The sequence below is a fragment of the Wickerhamomyces ciferrii genome, contig 00207 (assembly GCF_000313485.1).
Source record: "Wickerhamomyces ciferrii WGS project CAIF00000000 data, strain NRRL Y-1031 F-60-10, contig 00207, whole genome shotgun sequence".
Classification (NCBI taxonomy): domain Eukaryota; kingdom Fungi; phylum Ascomycota; class Saccharomycetes; order Phaffomycetales; family Wickerhamomycetaceae; genus Hansenula; species Hansenula ciferrii.
In genome coordinates, this window is record NW_011887533.1 from 62,349 (window position 1) to 79,654 (window position 17,306).

General features: G+C 31.5%; 11 protein-coding genes across 11 annotated transcripts; 9 read left to right on the forward strand and 2 right to left on the reverse strand.

Annotated features, from left to right (window-relative positions):
• Positions 1-110: 110 nt before the first annotated feature.
• GTO1 (omega-class glutathione transferase) lies at positions 111-1,209 on the forward strand (the record flags this gene model as incomplete). Its single annotated transcript, XM_011274143.1, has 2 exons — positions 111-134; positions 196-1,209. The coding sequence occupies 2 exons, from the start codon at positions 111-113 to the stop codon at positions 1,207-1,209; spliced, it is 1,038 nt and encodes a 345-aa protein (XP_011272445.1).
• Positions 1,210-1,497: 288 nt separating this feature from the next.
• Positions 1,498-2,156, forward strand: BN7_5290 (Phenylalanyl-tRNA synthetase beta chain; the record flags this gene model as incomplete). The annotated part of the gene is made up of 2 exons (XM_011274144.1): positions 1,498-1,534; positions 1,633-2,156. The coding sequence occupies 2 exons, from the start codon at positions 1,498-1,500 to the stop codon at positions 2,154-2,156; spliced, it is 561 nt and encodes a 186-aa protein (XP_011272446.1).
• A 639-nt stretch (positions 2,157-2,795) lies between these two features.
• Positions 2,796-3,542, forward strand: BN7_5291 (uncharacterized protein; the record flags this gene model as incomplete). Its single annotated transcript, XM_011274145.1, has 1 exon — positions 2,796-3,542. The coding sequence occupies one exon, from the start codon at positions 2,796-2,798 to the stop codon at positions 3,540-3,542; it is 747 nt and encodes a 248-aa protein (XP_011272447.1).
• Positions 3,543-4,943: 1,401 nt separating this feature from the next.
• BN7_5292 (Isoflavone reductase) lies at positions 4,944-5,834 on the forward strand (the record flags this gene model as incomplete). The annotated part of the gene is made up of 1 exon (XM_011274146.1): positions 4,944-5,834. One exon carries the CDS (start codon positions 4,944-4,946, stop codon positions 5,832-5,834), a length of 891 nt encoding a protein of 296 aa, XP_011272448.1.
• A 789-nt stretch (positions 5,835-6,623) lies between these two features.
• UGA1 (4-aminobutyrate transaminase) lies at positions 6,624-8,042 on the forward strand (the record flags this gene model as incomplete). The annotated part of the gene is made up of 1 exon (XM_011274147.1): positions 6,624-8,042. The coding sequence occupies one exon, from the start codon at positions 6,624-6,626 to the stop codon at positions 8,040-8,042; it is 1,419 nt and encodes a 472-aa protein (XP_011272449.1).
• Positions 8,043-8,360: 318 nt separating this feature from the next.
• On the forward strand, positions 8,361-9,741 carry BN7_5294 (uncharacterized protein; the record flags this gene model as incomplete). Its single annotated transcript, XM_011274148.1, has 2 exons — positions 8,361-8,369; positions 8,476-9,741. 2 exons carry the CDS (start codon positions 8,361-8,363, stop codon positions 9,739-9,741), a joined length of 1,275 nt encoding a protein of 424 aa, XP_011272450.1.
• Positions 9,742-9,987: 246 nt separating this feature from the next.
• Positions 9,988-11,676, forward strand: CHS5 (Chs5p; the record flags this gene model as incomplete). Its single annotated transcript, XM_011274149.1, has 1 exon — positions 9,988-11,676. One exon carries the CDS (start codon positions 9,988-9,990, stop codon positions 11,674-11,676), a length of 1,689 nt encoding a protein of 562 aa, XP_011272451.1.
• Positions 11,677-11,982: 306 nt separating this feature from the next.
• On the reverse strand, positions 11,983-12,348 carry VMA7 (H(+)-transporting V1 sector ATPase subunit F; the record flags this gene model as incomplete). The annotated part of the gene is made up of 1 exon (XM_011274150.1): positions 11,983-12,348. The coding sequence occupies one exon, from the start codon at positions 12,346-12,348 to the stop codon at positions 11,983-11,985; it is 366 nt and encodes a 121-aa protein (XP_011272452.1).
• A 294-nt stretch (positions 12,349-12,642) lies between these two features.
• Positions 12,643-13,443, forward strand: DPC29 (post-initiation translation factor DPC29; the record flags this gene model as incomplete). Its single annotated transcript, XM_011274151.1, has 1 exon — positions 12,643-13,443. One exon carries the CDS (start codon positions 12,643-12,645, stop codon positions 13,441-13,443), a length of 801 nt encoding a protein of 266 aa, XP_011272453.1.
• Positions 13,444-14,442: 999 nt separating this feature from the next.
• Positions 14,443-15,381, reverse strand: MRX21 (Mrx21p; the record flags this gene model as incomplete). Its single annotated transcript, XM_011274152.1, has 1 exon — positions 14,443-15,381. The coding sequence occupies one exon, from the start codon at positions 15,379-15,381 to the stop codon at positions 14,443-14,445; it is 939 nt and encodes a 312-aa protein (XP_011272454.1).
• A 1,510-nt stretch (positions 15,382-16,891) lies between these two features.
• On the forward strand, positions 16,892-17,134 carry BN7_5299 (uncharacterized protein; the record flags this gene model as incomplete). The annotated part of the gene is made up of 1 exon (XM_011274153.1): positions 16,892-17,134. One exon carries the CDS (start codon positions 16,892-16,894, stop codon positions 17,132-17,134), a length of 243 nt encoding a protein of 80 aa, XP_011272455.1.
• Between the last annotated feature and the right edge of the window lie 172 nt (positions 17,135-17,306).

The window sequence follows — 17,306 nt, forward strand, 5'->3', positions numbered from 1 at the left end:
CAAGTCAATTGGCACTCTTGTGGTTTTATTTTCATTGACTTTACTTCATTATTTCAATTCATATTCAGAATAAAGATAATTGATCAATTAAGAAATCAGAAACGTTAAATATGTCACAAGCAGTAAGTGAAATTGTAAAAGTATTATAACTATTAAGCTGGCCCAAAGTTTTACTAACTATAATAAATAACACAGGCAAAACAAGGAGGTAAAAACATCTTAAACTTTGCCAGTAAAGATGGTTCTTTCAAGAGACAAGCATCCGTTTTCAGAGATGCCATCACTAGAGATAGTGATAAATTCAAACCTGAAGCTGGTCGTTATCATGTCTATATTTCATTAGCATGTCCTTGGGCTCATAGAGTTTTCATTTATTTGGTTACAAAAGGTTTAGTTAAAGGTTTTAATCCAAAAACTTCTGAAATCTCAAAAGACTCAATCATTGGATTATCTGTTGTTCATTGGAGTATGGATGAAAAGGGTTGGAGATTCCCAAGTGAAGGTGATACAACTCCTGCTGCTACTCAAGATCACAATTACGGTTTTAAAAGATTATCTGAATTATACTATAAGGCTAATCCAGAGTATGATGGACGTTTCACTGTTCCTGTTGTTTGGGACAAAAAGACACAAACCATTGTTAACAATGAAAGTGCTGAAATTATCAGATTTTTAAACACTGAATTCAATGATTTGATTGATGACCCAGAACAAAAACAATTAGATTATTATCCAAAAGAATTACAATCCAAGATTGATGAATTGAATTCCTGGATCTATGATAATATCAACAATGCTGTCTATAAATCAGGTTTTGCTACTAAACAAGAAGTTTATGAATCAGAAGTAACAAATTTATTTGTTCACTTAGATAAAGTTGAAAAGATCTTGAAAGAAAATAAAGCAAAAGGTTTAAGATACTTGATTGGTAACAAAATCACAGAAGCTGATATCAGATTATTCACAACTATTATCAGATTTGACCCTGTTTATGTTCAACATTTCAAATGTAACATTGGTACAATCCGCTCAGACTATCCTTATTTACATGATTGGGTTAGAGATTTATACTGGAATAATGAAGAGATCAAAAATACTGTTAATTTCGATCATATCAAATTTCATTACACAAAATCTCATATCGGTATTAATCCACACAAAATTACTCCATTAGGTCCAATTCCACACATTTTACCATTGAACAAATAGTCAACAGAGATTTTCAGAATGATTATGGTTAATGTCGCATCTATTTCATCAATTCGAATGAATTTATGCTCTATTGTTTGGTTTTTCATATGAATTAATATTATGTCAATTTTTTGAAGTCTGTCTGTCAACCTGTAGTGCCAATAATTAGTCTAATGTAAAATTAAATTATGGACTCGAAAGCGACCATCAAAATTATATATAAGCTGCTGTTTATTTTTAAGGCTAGTTAATCATATTTGATCTAATCTTGATAAATCTGATCCCATTTTCAATCGGATCTATAAGATGTTTGCTTCGCAAAGATTAGGTTTGATAAGATTTGGTATACGGTATAACAGCACGTTAACCAGTATGTGTTTTAGCTTTCTTACGACCTGTATATTTTTTTGAGGAATTTTCAATTAACCATCTACAATATAGAGGCTGCATCCCCTGCTGCATTGGAACTTAAGGTTGGCTTAATCAAAGAATGTAATAGACATCCAGACGCTGATAAACTTTACGTCTCTCAAATAATAACCTCAGAGGCCGAAGATGCAACAACACTCACGGTTTGTAGTGGGTTGGTTAATTTTATCTCAAGAGAAGATTTGCTAAATAAGAAGGTTGTATTGTTAACTAATTTGAAACCATCTAAGATGAGAGGTATCAAGTCGGAAGCCATGATTTTGGCATCTGAAGATTCAGAAGCTACTAAAGTTGAAGTTGTTAACCCACCAATCTCTAGTGAATTGGGTGACTTGCTACACTTTAAGCCTTTTATACCTGAGAAGAAACCAAGCAGATTGAAATCAAAAATCTGGGAAGAGGTTCAATCCAAATTATTTACAGATTCTGAAGGTAAGGTTGTATTCAAAAGTGAAGATCAAGAATATAGATTGTCAGGTTCAAAAAGTGATGATTTTGCATTTGTTGAGACTTTAAGGAACACTATTGTTCGCTAAAATCAAACTCCGGACAATTCACCCGCTAAAAGTTGTATATAGAAAGGCTTCAAAAGCTTTGTAAATAAAGTGTTAATAGTATTTTAGCTGTACAGCTCAGTATCTGATGGCTTCTACTCTTTTATTTATATTGTTGTTTGATCCAGACCCTTGTAGGCCAGCTTTCAGACTACCTTAGTCTCCCTGTTTAGGCGAGATAATTTTACACACGTTGAGTCTCTCGAAAAAAATCAAAGTGGTGAAAAAAAAAACGACGAGAATCGACAAAAACATGAATGAGAGAAAAAAAACTTTTGGTCTTTTGACTATAAAATTTAATTGTTGAGTGGTTTAGCCCTACTATCTTTTTAACTTCTTTGCCAATTGTTCTCACCTATTTTTGATTTACAAGGCCAGTTCACCTGAGTTTTACTAAATTAAAAGCTTTGATCAAGTTCGACAATTTCGGGAAGCTTAAGTACATAAGGAAAATCTAATCAAGTTTTTTTTTGACTATCATTAATAAACAAGCTTTTTCTCAATAAAAGAATCAACAAATAACTATAAATCATACTCCAGTTTTTGCATTATTAGCGTTATTATACTGTTAAAGTATCAGATTAATTCAATAATATCATAATTACCAAATCATATTTCAAAATGCAATACATGGCGCCATGGGTTCCAGCGTTTACCAATGCAGTGACGAGACAATTAGAATCAAATCAATTACCATTTATCACCTGCTCTTTTGCTACAGTTGATTCAAATGGTTCACCAAGAGTTAGAACATGTATCTATAGGGGATTTGTATTTGATGATAAAAAGACAAATGTTATAACATTAACAACTGATATAAGGATGGAAAAATATGAACATTTAACTTCAAATCCAAAATTTGAAACATGTTTTTGGTTTCCAACTACAAATGAACAATTCAGAATAAGTGGTAATGCCAAAATATTGACCACTTCAAATACTGAAACCTTCAGTCAAGAATTGGGTGAATATCCATTAGTTTCACCAACAGCATTAAAACAATATTCATCAAGTTTAGATTTATCAAATCATGAAAATCATCATAATAGCATACATGATTTGAAACCATCTGCACAAGAATGGGAAGCTGAATTGAAAAATAAATGGGAATCATTATCAAGAAATTTGAAATCAAGTTTTAGAAAACCAGATCCAGGTTCTGTCTTAACTCCTGAAAAGCAAAAATTATTAGATTCTATATCAAGAGGTGTTGATGGATCAAATGAAATTGATGGTACCAAAAATTTTGGCCTTGTGCTATTATTACCTGAAAATGTTGATTATGTGAATTTAAATGGCCACCAAAGTCGTTACAAACATGATAGAGTTGATGAAGACCAATGGGATGAAACTGAAATATGTCCATAGACTATTTTAATATGTTGATGATGATAAATAAATAATGATTAGAAAGAAAATTATATACATAGATTGCAATTCACAAATAAAATTGAATGAACTTATAAATATTAATGTTGTTACGGCTGTTTCTCGTGTTTCCTTTATACAATTTTGAAAAAAAAACCAAAAAAAAAAACTATAATATAAAAGCTTTTGATCTATCGCATGGTTAATAAATTTATTGCATAATGAACAATTTCCTTGTGAAACTTTTGATAGATGATAATAATGTGTTAAAAAATACTTTATATACTATGATATGATAGAGTTTATAGAAGAATTATGTCTTTTGAATTGATGTCTCATGATTATATTTTGTTCGCTTTTTTGTGGTTTCAAGCTTATATATTCAAACGTTAGAACCAAGTTATAAATAATGTACATATCATAACTTGCCAATCAATTATTCTCAATAGTAGTAATATAAACAAATAATATACGTGTAACACATATACCAATAATACCTAATATATCTGTGATTTGCACCCATGCCATTTCCAAATAATGTTGATTCTTCAACTAGATGATGGAAATTGTAGATTTATTTTGGAACAAAAAGATGTTTTAACAGCGTGATCTAGCTCTCTTGTATGTCCTAGATAAAAATTCAGCATATCCTTCAAATTTTGTCTTTCAAAATCATGATGATATGAGTACGTTAGTTTCCAAACATAGTTCAGATCATAACCCATGAGAGTACCTTCACCACCAGTAACATATTAGGATCAAGTTTTGTATATCAGGTTTATTGTATTGAGCATTAACTTGAAGTAAAGATGTAAACAAATCTAACAATTTATAAGCAATTGAAAATGTCGAGAGGGCCCATCTCAATGCCCTAATTTGGATCTTCTGATACATTGTACGTTGTACGCACTTGTAGTTGTAAGTTGTAAGTTATTAGTAGTTGATCTCCGTACCTAAGCTAGCCCGGTTAAATTATCCCGGCTTTATTTTCCTAAATTAAGCCATATGTCAAGAAGTTATTTAACCGCGTGGTCATTAATCATGTCGGTTATATGAATTTTATTCTACCGGTAATTAATTTTTCCCCAAATTTCATTGGTAACCTAAGAAGTTTGAACTGATGTGCAGTTATAATGAGTATGCACTGTGGTAAATTTTGAGCTTAATCATGATTATTAACCATTTGTTGTCAAAATTAGTAATATATTGACCATAAAGTATATATTTCAATTGGATAGCTGGGGAACAGGGACAAGACATACCATGATGTTTATCAAAAGTATAAAAAGAGTTACCTTTACCCTTAAACTATTTCTAACCTCCTTGAAGTTCTTTTATCAACATTAAAGATACATTGTCCATTACAGTTACAACTTTAAACACATACAATTAATATAAATCATGGCTACTATCGCAGTTTTAGGTGTTAACGGCTTCTTAGGTAAATCAGTTATTGAAGGTTTATTATCAGAACCATTCATTTCAAAAATTAAAGCTCCAATCCGTATTTTAACTACTTCAGATAAAAAACCAGTTGAATCATCAAATGTTCAATATATTAATGTCAAAGATCAAAAATTAGATTCACATTTAGAAGGTGTTGATGCTTTCATAAACTTAGTTGGCTTCCCACATGGTGCTACTGAAGATATTATTAAAGCTGCTGTCTCTGCTAAAGTTAAATTATATATCCCATCACAATTTGGTACCAACGTTGAAGCTGCTCAATCAACCTTACCACACTTTTTACAAGGTAAAGTTGATCATTCAGAACAAGCTAGAGCTGCTGGTTTGAAAACTGTTGATTTCAATACCTCATTGTTCTATGCTAACTTTGGTGGCCCATATCTTTCACCATTAGTTACATTAGATGGTACTAAAGCCACAGTTTTAGGTGATGGTAAAACATTAATCAACCCTTCAGTTTTAGCTGATATTGGTAAAGCTGTTGCTTCTGCTGTTACTTTTGATGATTACTCAAAATTACCAAACAAAATTAGAATTTATTCTGATAGAGTAACTGTTGATGATTTAATTGCTAAATATGAAAAGGACCATGATGTTAAATTAACTCAAGAGCATACTTCAGATCAAGAATTCCTCAAAACTGTTGTTGAAAAATATAACAAAGATGGCTTCAACCCAGCTGATTTCGTTAGTTATTTAGCTGCTGTTTTCATTGCAGGTGAAGGTAAAGGTAACATTTATGAAAGTGCTAATGAAAAAGAAATCATTAATCCAAATGAATCTTTATTTAAATGGACTGAATTAGCTGATTTCCCAAAACTCTAGATGAATAACTCATATAGAAGATATAATATAGCTGATCTTCAGTGGGAACCTAATATATGATAATTGATTTGACTGAGTAGAATCTCATAACATCTATATAGACGTAGTTAATTGAAGGTGTAGACTAACCTTTCCTGATCGGGTATATATGCGCTCGGGATGACTGCTAATTAGCTCTTCGCTGGAGCCTGCGCAAATATTTAACATTTTGATATTATATTTGAATTGAATTATATTAATGCAATTATAAAAGAGGTATACTACAACTAAACACTGATCATCATCTCTCGCCAGTAATTTCTAAATGTACAGTGACAATATTTAGCTGATATCTCGCTATACTCAACTATATTATACCCATGAACTCATCACCACTAATTGACTAACAGATGATTATCGATCAGCTGTAAGTTCTTGACCGTCATTGTAGGCTACTGAAGGGCTCTTGGGTTATCTAAATTCGGTATGTTTTTCCCTTTTGTCTAGTTTGGTTCTCTAAAATATTAAACTGTCACAATTGTTAAAAGAATGAAGCAACGGTGAAGATTTACTTATCAGTGACATCGGTACTTAACCATTACCTCTCCTAGAAAAGCACCGCCAATATATTATAGCTGATTCGGAAGAACCGCGCTGAATGAATGATAATCTCATCGATTCATTTGGCTTTGGGCAATATTGCAATCTGTTGAAAAATAGTATATAAAAAGCTACTTTCCTTCTTCTTTGAATATGCTAATCTTAATTATATATCTCACATTTTATTAAGACTTTTTACAATTGGAAAAAATGTCAATTGCTTCACAATACTATCCAAACGAACCAACTGAACCAGTTGTTAAAACTGAAACAATCCCAGGTCCAGCTTCAAGAGCTGGTATCGAATCATTAAACAAAGTTTTCGATGCTAGACCAGTCTATTTCATTGCTGATTATGAAAAATCAGATGGTAATTATATCGCTGATGTTGATGGTAATGTTTTATTAGATGCCTACTGTCAAATTGCTTCAGTTCCATTAGGTTACAACAATCCAGCTTTATTAGAAGCTGCTAAATCACCAGAAATGATTAGAGCAATCATTGAAAGACCAGCTATTGGTAACTTCCCAGGTAAAGATTTGGAAGGTATTATTAAAAAAGTTTTAAAAGCTGCTCCAAAAGGTCAAGATCATGTTTGGAGTGGTCTTTCAGGTGCTGATGCAAATGAATTAGCTTTCAAAGCTGCATTTATGTGGTATCAACAAAAAAAGAGAGGCTCATTCAATGCTGCTTTCACTCAAGAAGAAAATGAATCAACAATGAAAAATCAAGCCCCAGGTTCCCCAGATTTAGCTGTTTTATCATTCCAAAGAGCTTTCCATGGTCGTTTATTTGCTTCTGCTTCAGTTACTGCTTCTAAACCAGTTCACAAATTAGATTTACCATCATTCAAATGGCCAAAAGCTGAATTCCCATCATACAAATACCCATTAGAAGATCATGTTGAAGAAAACAAAGCTGAAGATGAACGTACTTTGAAAATTGTTGAAGATTTAATCAAAACATGGCATATTCCAATCGCTGCCTTAATCATTGAACCAATTCAATCAGAAGGTGGTGATAACCATGCATCAAGTGAATTCTTCCAAGGTTTAAGAGATATTACTTCTAAATATGGTGTTGTCTTTATTGTTGATGAAGTTCAAACTGGTTTAGGTGCTACTGGTAAATTATGGGCTCATGAACATTTCAATATTACTCCTCCACCAGATTTAGTTACATTTTCTAAAAAATTTCAATCTGCTGGTTATTTCTTCAATGATGAAACTTTCATTCCAAATGTTGCATACCGTCAATTCAACACTTGGTGTGGTGATCCAGCTCGTATGATTATTGCTGGTGCCATTGCTGAAGAAGTTTTAAAACATGATTTAGTCTCAAAAACCAAAGAAGTTGGTGACTACTTGTATAGTGAATTAGAAAAAGTCGCTAAAGAATATCCAAAATATATTCAAAACTTGAGAGGTAAAAACAGAGCTACATTTATTGCTTGGGATTTAGAAGATTCTGCTACTAGAAACACTTTATTATCTAAATTAAAACTAAATGGTGCCAATGTTGGTGGTTGTGCTGAAGTTTCAGTCAGATTAAGACCATCATTAACTTTTGAAAAGAAACATGCTGACTTGTTGATCAAGATCTTAACCAAAACCCTTTCTGAATTATGAACATAATATTTAATATAGACTTCTGTATATTTCTCTGATTTTATTCGTTATTTATAATACTATAAACTGGTTTAAATCTGTAGTAACTTTTTGTTCTTCGTTAAAAAAATATCAAGATTTTGTGATTCTGGAAATCTGCACCATGAAAATTCACAAGTCCCAAAACATTTCAATAACCGCCGTGATAAAACCATATCAAAATAAGACACAAGAACCCTTTTCCAAATAATTTGAAGCGTATATGAATCCTTCTTGATTAATGAGAGAAATTAACTACAGAGAGACTGTTGTCTTTGTCATTTTGTTGTGGATTTCAGTATGGAAACAGTACGGGTTTTGTGTTATGGTGGAGTACATAACCAGCTGTCTATATTTTGCCAGTACGTATTATCAATTGATACCTTGATCTGAAACAAGCATACTTGTATATGAGCTAGCCACTAACAATTGGACAGCTATTTTAGTTCCAAGAGATGTCCTTGTACATAGGTTATTCACAAATTATTACAATCAATCAACATTTTCCCAAAGGGCAACTCTTTATGAATATTGTACAGTGAGGTATTTGCATTATAATTTCCAATATTTTGACTTAAAAACACTTGCCGGTGCTTTTTGTTCTGAAGAATTATCTAGATGGTTTCTCTATTTTAGAACTTATAGACAAAGTTTTGCCAAATTGAATGATTCCAAATGGGAGTATGTTGAAGAAGATAATGGCGTTAAAGGTATTTGGTTAACATCTGTGGGGAGATGCGCAACAAGTGATATTGATTTTGTAATGTTTTATGTTCATGGTGGTGGATTTATTCATTCATCTCCTTGGTTTTATGTTGAATATTTGAATGTATTCATGATTGTATTACAAGAACAAGGATTTAAAAATCCTGCAATATTCATTGTGGATTATCAACTGAAAAACTTCAGCAATGACTTGATTGCATTATCAAAAGCATGGGTTTATACTAGGCAGAAGGCCCCCAAGGCACATTTGACATTATCTGGAGATGGGTCTGGTGGTTTATTAGCAATGTCTTTATTATTTCACATAGCATCACCTTATGAATTTATACCCAGTGGTGAAATCCCCTTAGAAAAACCGTCAGCATTATTTTTAACATCACCATGGACCAAATTATACTATAGTGATAAGACATACCCCTGTACATCTGATGATTTTATGAATCGTAACTTGTTGAATCAATATTCATCATCTTATATTGGAGAAACTGAATTTAATGTTTTGAAAGAGCAATTAGAAACATTGGAAGAAGCAAACTCAAGTTCTTCCTCGTCAGCTTCTCTTTCACTGATCTCTCACACAGTTGACCAACGTTCAGATCATAATCATAAAATAAACCATTATCAAAATCCAATACTATGTGATTCAATGAGTCTATGGAAAAAATCATTTCCAAAATATGGTGCATTAATAACATATGGGGATGAAGAATACCTTAGAGAGGAAATAACAATGCTTTCTAAAAAGCTCAGTATGTGTGGGAAAGTTAAATATGAAGCTCAATTGAATCAAATACATGACTGGCCTATATTGACATATTATACTGAAAGGATTGAAGAACTTCGTGAAGATGGTATTCACATTTTGGCTGGTATCATCAGTCGAATGTTACTTTGGAACACTGACTCGTTCTTTGAAGATGGTGCATTAGTTCCTGTGGATAATGAGTTTACTTGACATTTGATCAATTGGTTTAATTTGAAACTTATACACTTAAGTAAATAAACCTTGTACCTATATTACTAAAGTACTTGTATTTTACGGGTAATTTTCGCGATCATACCGCGCCTGATCTTTTGGCAAAGGGAGCGCTTTTGTTATTTACCAACTGGCGAATACAGAATGTCAGCGTGAAAGCGAAATTTGAATTGAACAGAAACAAAGGAGATTTAAAAGAGATCCAATTGAAGTTTAGATTAGAAAATGGTGGAAGTGTCGTTGACTGTTGGGAAATTGGACGCATCTTTGGCGTTGTTGCTTACAAAAGATCATCATTTAATTGAATTCCCTACTGTGTTATTGCCAAATGGTGTCAATGCAGGCTCAGTTGTTACAATCAAATGTGAACAAGATCTTGAACAAGAAGCTGAAGAAAAGAAAGCATTTGAAGATGTTCAAGAACAGATCTTGGAACTTTTTGGTAAGAATGAACCAAAAGCACCAATTTTGAAGATTAAGAATGTAACACAAACAAGTGCTGTTTTAGAATGGGATCAATTAGATCTTGGTTCTGCAAATATCAAATCGTTAACTTTATATAAAAACAATTCAAGATTGGGTCAAATACCAAATCCTTTGGTTAATACCACTACAAAACTGTCTGGTTTACCAATTGATACCCCATATGAATTCTATCTAAGGCTTGATACAACTGCAGGTATTTATCAATCTGAAACTATTAAATTAAGAACTCATAAAATGACTGATTTAAGTGGTATTACCGTCTGTTTAGGTGAAATTGATCCAAAGGAAGGTGTTACACGTGAAGATATTGAAAAGTCATTAAATAATATGGGTGCTAAACCTTTACAAGATGAAGTTAAAGTTGACACAACACATTTTATTTGTACAAATGGATTAGGTACACAATGGAAAAAAGCTCTTGATAGTAATATCCCAGTCGTTAGACCTGAATGGTTGAAAGCTTCAGAGACTGAAAGAAGAATAATAGGTGTCAGAAATTTTTATTTAGATGCTGATCCTCAAATTTTAGAGCAACATAGATTCAAGAAGGAAAATTCAGAATCTCAACCAATTCCACAAAGAAATGAATCATTAAAAGCTGAAGAACCTGTAAGCGATAAGGTTAATGGAGAAACAAACAAAGATGAAAATGTTACTTCTGTTCCAGAGAATGATTTAGAAGACGTACCAATAGAATCTACTGAACAATTACCAAAACCTCCAGTGGAAGAAACTAAGGAAGAACCAAAAGAAGAATTGAAGGAAGAATCAAAGAAAGAAACTTCTGATGAGCAAGAAAAAGAATTTAAAGAAGAACCAAAAGATTCATTAGCTGTTAATGATGAATTTGAAGCACCAAAAGAAGAAACACCAATTGCCGTCAAAGATGAAGCTGAAAGTGAAGCACCAAAAGATGAAAAGCCAATTGCCGTCAAAGATGAAGCACCAAAAGAAGAATCAAAATCTGAAATTGAAACACCAGGACCAGTAGCAACAGAGCCAATTGCCGAAGAAAAGGTCTCAACTTCAAACCCAGAAGATGCCGAAAAAGTGGCTGAAGAAGAACCTGAAGAAACTGTTATCAAATCAGAAACAATAGCTGCTGAAGATAAACCAGTAGTCGAAGAAACATCCCAACCTGAAGAATCTAAACCTGAAGAAATAAAAAAAGAAGTTGAATCTATCCCAGTTGAAGAATCTAAATCTATTGAACCACCTACTGAAGAATTAAAAGAAGTTAGCTTAAATGATCCTACTTCAGAAGAACCAACTAAAGAAAATGGTGAAGAAAATGATGATGAAGAAGAGGATGGCGAAGATGAAGAACCAACTGAAACTAACGGTGAAGCTTCCAAACCAGCTGAACAAACAAGTGGTGCTAATAAAAAGAAAAAGAAAAACAATAAAAAGAAGAAAGGTAAAAAATAAAGATAAGATGCTACTATAATTGATTTTATATACAAATTACCAAAATAGAACAATAATCTAATATAATCCTTATGCGTGTGTTTTTTTTATTTACATGAACTGATAAAGTTTCTACAATGTAATACAATCTTTAAACTCTATATGACCTGCATTTATTCTTCTTAATTACTTCATAAATTAGATCTTTTGGTGGTACTTAATATTGTAAAAATACATATAAAAACAAAACATTCATTCCTTATTCTCCAAATAATCTTCTAACTTTTCTCAACACTGAATCCTTTTCAGGGTCTAGATATAAAACAATTAGTAAATTACAATACTCTGAAAAAAAAGATTTAAATAATAAATAAACTTACCATATGGATGTTCTTTTGATGGAATTTCTAAAATAGCTGGGAAAGCTTTTGTAAAATTATCAACTTTAAATCTAATTCTTTCAGCCAAATGTTGATTTATAAGTAAGATAGCTATATCATCTCTTTCAGAAGTATATTCATCAAATGCTTGATCAATTTGTTCATCAGTGGTTTTAGCATCATCAACGACATAAAAATTCTTTGATTTTGTTGAATCATCAACTTGTCCAATACCTGCTAATAGCATCCCTGTGATGGTGTCTTCATCCCCTATCACCGCTAAAAGAGTACGGTTTTTTTGTGCTTCTGACATTTTGAGTTTGTGATTCTAGTCTGACTCTTGGAATACACGTTTTGGAACTAGTTCAATTGCCTTTAAATTCAGAATTTCAACAGATTCCAAGTTTATTATCCTTTATCAAAAGTGCCATTTTCATATTGAATGTTGCAGCTGTTTTTCGCGAGTTTACCCTTTTCTCGTTTTCGCGAATGTGTTTTGATTTTAAAATGTATACTACATGGAAATTTTAATAATTTTAGATCGATATTGGATTTAAGAACGTACCAGATAAGAAGAATCCTGCGCAGCTACTAGAGTATATTCATCATGCTTGCAATTACAAGATCCCTACCTTTGAGAATACCCACAAGGCTATTTAGTACCACTCCAATATCACTTTCTGGTCATAGTAAATGGTCAACAATTAAACATGATAAAGCTAAAAATGATGCAGAAAAGAATAAAATTGCAAATAAATTTTCAAATGCTATTGCAGTAGCAACTAAACTTGGTGGTTCAGATCCAAGTCATAATGTTAGATTAGCAACTGCAATTGAAAATGCACAAAAAAATAATGTTTTGAAAAAAGTTATTGAACAAGCTATTAAAAGAGGTGCTGGTATCGGTAGTGAGAAAAAGAATGTTGATACTGCTTTATATGAAGGTGTTGGACCAGGTGGTGTTTCATTTGTTGTTGAGTCATTAACAGATAATAAGACTAGAACTATTGGTTTGGTTCGTTCGGCATTCACTAAAGCTGGTGGTTCATTATCACCAACTTTATATCAATTTGATAGAAGAGGTTTAATTGTAATTGAAAAAGGTGAATTAACATTTGATGATATTTTTGAAAAAGTTATTGAAGTTGGTGCAGAAGATTTAGAAGAAATTGAAGGTGAAGATTTTATTGAAATTATAACAGATCCAAGTGATACAGGTAAAATTGCAGATGAATTAAAGAAAGAATTTACTATAAAAGAAGTTGGAATTTCTTATATACCAAAAGAGGATATGTTAGTTGATATATCTGATGAAGATACAAAGATTAAATATGATAAGTTCATTGCAGCTCTAGAAGAAATTTCTGATGTTACGGATTATTATTCAAACTTAAAAAATGAAGAATAAGGTTGATATTTTTTTCGGAGTTATAATAACTTATATATATAGATTAACAACTTAGAGATTTGTAAATAGATTTTGTTCATATCACAGCATTAATATATTCAATTATTTATACTTATACTAAAAAGAATTAAAAAGTTGTTTCAAATGTAATAAAATATATTTTTTTTATTTTTGTGACCTATTAAAAGTGAAATAAATATAGAAACTTGAAAAAAAAAACCGATGCATGTTAAAAAAAGATCCATAAATATATATGTTATTGATTTAATATAATTTTGATGATGTTGTTTAAAGTTTTGTATTTTTTTTTATGAATATTAAATTTTATCATAATTTAATTTATTCAGAATGTTTAGCTTCAGTTTTGATTTCTGGAGATTCACCTTTTGAAGTTTCAGTGATTTGAGCAGTTTCTTTAGCACCTTCAGCTTTATCACTTAAATATTGATCTAAATCAGCATGTTGTTGTCTTGGATTTCTAGTTAATCTTAATGATTTATCATAAGCAAATTTTCTGTATGAAAAGAAAGTAGCTGATGCAACAGCAACACCCATAGCAACGAATAATGGGGTCAATTCTAATGGGACATTGAAACCACCTTTTTTCTAAAAAAAGTAAATATTAGTATTATTTTTCAATTTGATATAAGTATATATTGACGGATGGGCTTAAAGATAACAAATTAAATTAACTCTAACCCTTCTATGCCCTTCCTCACTCATGAAAAAAAAATTACATACACCAGCATTGAACAAAACTCTTGAAGCTCTCATTATGTGAATATAGTTCTAGTTTGAAGTTGTAGAATATTAAACTTAACTATGACGATGATGATCTAATTATTTATTGAACGACTTTTTTTTTTACTTGCAAGATTTCTTTCAATTTTGGTTGGTTCAAAATTCAAAATTCGCGGAATTTTATACTAGATCGTTGACTTCCCAATTTGGAAATTAAATATACATTTTTGTTCTATGACACACACTCTATAAATTATATTACAATTCTATTAAAGCTGTTTTAATTAATTCATAACTCCACCAACTCACAGCCATGGAAGGTATCACTTTGAACAAGTTTGCAGTTAATCCTTTATAAGCACCGAAAAATCCTTCAGTTTTAAAAATTGTAATTAAAGCATCACTAACAGATTTATATTTGAAACCTAATTCATTTTGTCCCATTGTTAAAACTTGAAATCTTCTTCTTAATAAATCAAAAGGATAAGTTAAAGTTTGTGCAACACCACCTGCTATAGCACCTAAAAATAATTTTGTTGTTGCTGAAGAATTTGGTACTAATTCTTTTAATTGTTCATAAACTGCAAAATTTATTGCAACATAAGGTGCAACACCTAAAGTTGTTGGCCAAATACCTCTATATAATGACCAAAATCCACCTTCATTTTTATAAATATTTTTCAATAATTCCCAAAAACCTGGAGGTTTAATTAAATTTTCAGCTTTTGATTTTGATAATTTTGATAAATTTGCAGTTTGAATTGATAATCTTGTTCTTACAAGATCTAAAGGATAAGTAACAGCAACTGATAAAGTACCTGCAATACCACCTGAAAATAATCTTTGAAAATTTCCTAATTCTTTATTATTTGAATTTTGTAAAAATTGAAATTTTAATTTTTGATAAACATAAAATTGTACTGCACTATAAGGGAAAATTCTTATACAATTAAGAGCATTACCACGAAATAAACCTTTTGTACCTTCATCTTTCCACATTTGCCATATTGTCTTAAACATCCCATTATAATTAGCTTGACCAGGACCTTGAACTTGGAAAAGAATTTTAGCTCTTTCAAAAGGTGATACAACAGTTCTTGAAATTGCACCTGCTAAACCACCACTTATAAAAGAGGCTGTTGAATCTCTTTTTATGAATAATAGGACATGATCTTGAGTTGTAAGTAGCTCAGTCATGATATTTCCTTTAAGTGAATGTATATATGATGGATAGTATGAATATTTTTTAGTTTTGGTAATCTGGGGTTATTCCATATTGGAAATTTTTTTGATATATCTGAAAAATCTAATATGGACGCGCGCGACTACTAAAAATGAACCACAATTTGAGATCCTATAAGTATATAAATAGGTTTTATATAATGAAATAAGCACAAGATTTATGAATTCTGTTGTTACCACCACATCAATTAAATCTTATAAAAATTTTGAATTGAAATTTCAAGAGAGTCTTTAATAGAGTATCACGGGTGTCATATATTAGTTAAAGTACGTCGTCTATAGAGATCTAGGAACATTCGCGGGTATATAATCAAAATTCTATAACCATTTCACCATTTCATATAAATCTGTAAACTTTTAATGAACTTTACACATAGAAAGTAATATTCTAAAGATCACATAGAACATAGAACTCAATAGAATTCATTCAATGCATTCCCCGGATATTTAAAGTTTTGGTTTACTGAAAAGGGTAGTATTTACTAATTCAGTAAATTGATCATATTGAAATTTAGGCTTAACGGATTATGATATCCAAGGAAAACTCACCCGGGAATGAAAGAAGGTGATAATTCGATATACTACTAGCACTATGATGAGATTCTTGTGTGGTATGATATATTCAGAGTAAGAACATGGGTATTGGAAAAGTGGAATACTGATTGTTTGTGAATATTATTGTATATCAAGAGGCTTTGATTGGTTCTGTAGGACACCTGTCTCTATAATTGTAGCTGTATTAACTAGAATTATACACTGTGATTTACTTGAATATCCTCAATGCCCTGAACGTGGTTGGTTATTATACTATGCTTTAACAACTGCAATGGAATTGATAGGGACCTCCATATCTCCTTTCAAGGGCTTTGATAGATTTGCTTGCTAACAATCAACAACCTTAGCTGTTAAAACACCTGCCGAATATCCTCTTCACATCCTCAAACTAAACCATAAGGTTCCTCGGGAAGAACATATAAACTCCAACTAAACAATAATGAGCTCATAATTAAATTCTATTTAAAATTAAATTCTTATCCATCCGTTTATCCTGATTCCTTACATAACACTCGCATAATCCGGGGTTGTAGGTACTACTAGGTAGTCATTTGAATCATCTCCCTTTGGCCTGTCTAGACTCTGCCTAATGGTCTGTCTAATGGTCTGTTGATCCTCTGCCTAGAAGACCCAATTCCTCTGCAGATCTGCTTATTTTGAGGTGACAGGTGATTTTGCTTTGTTGCCCTTGAACCGCCTATTCAACTTTTCAAATTTTAATGACTGTTTGCATTTTCCGATCCACCGTTCTTTGAAATTTCCCCTTGAGTCACAATTGTCATAATGTCACAAAATTCTATATAAGCAACTAGATATCCCAGTTGAGGTTTTATTTGAATAATGGTTCAATTTAATCAGTATAACTATTATATTCAATCAATCCTAATAACACACAACTAAAAATTACACAATGAGTGCTAGAACTATCTTCAAATTGAAAAACTTTTCAACAGCTTCAAGAATTAGATTACCAGTTAATCAACCAATTCAACAATCTTCAAGATCTTTAGCTTTAAGTTCAACAAATTATTCATTTAATTTAATTAATAAAGAATCTCAAATCCCTCAAGATAATTCATCATCAACTTTTGATCGTCCAACTGTTTATTCTGATGGTGAAGTTGAAACTGCTGGTCCAGTTGTTAGATTATAAGGTATTATCTGCCCCCCTGCATTTAGACAATAGTTATCGTTTTGATACATTAATATTCCCAATCCACTACACTAATGGTATGAATCGGTTATAATTATGGTTATGATTTGGTTTACACATACAACAAGAAAATGAACAAAAAAAATATATCCTAATATGGGGTTCACCTTAC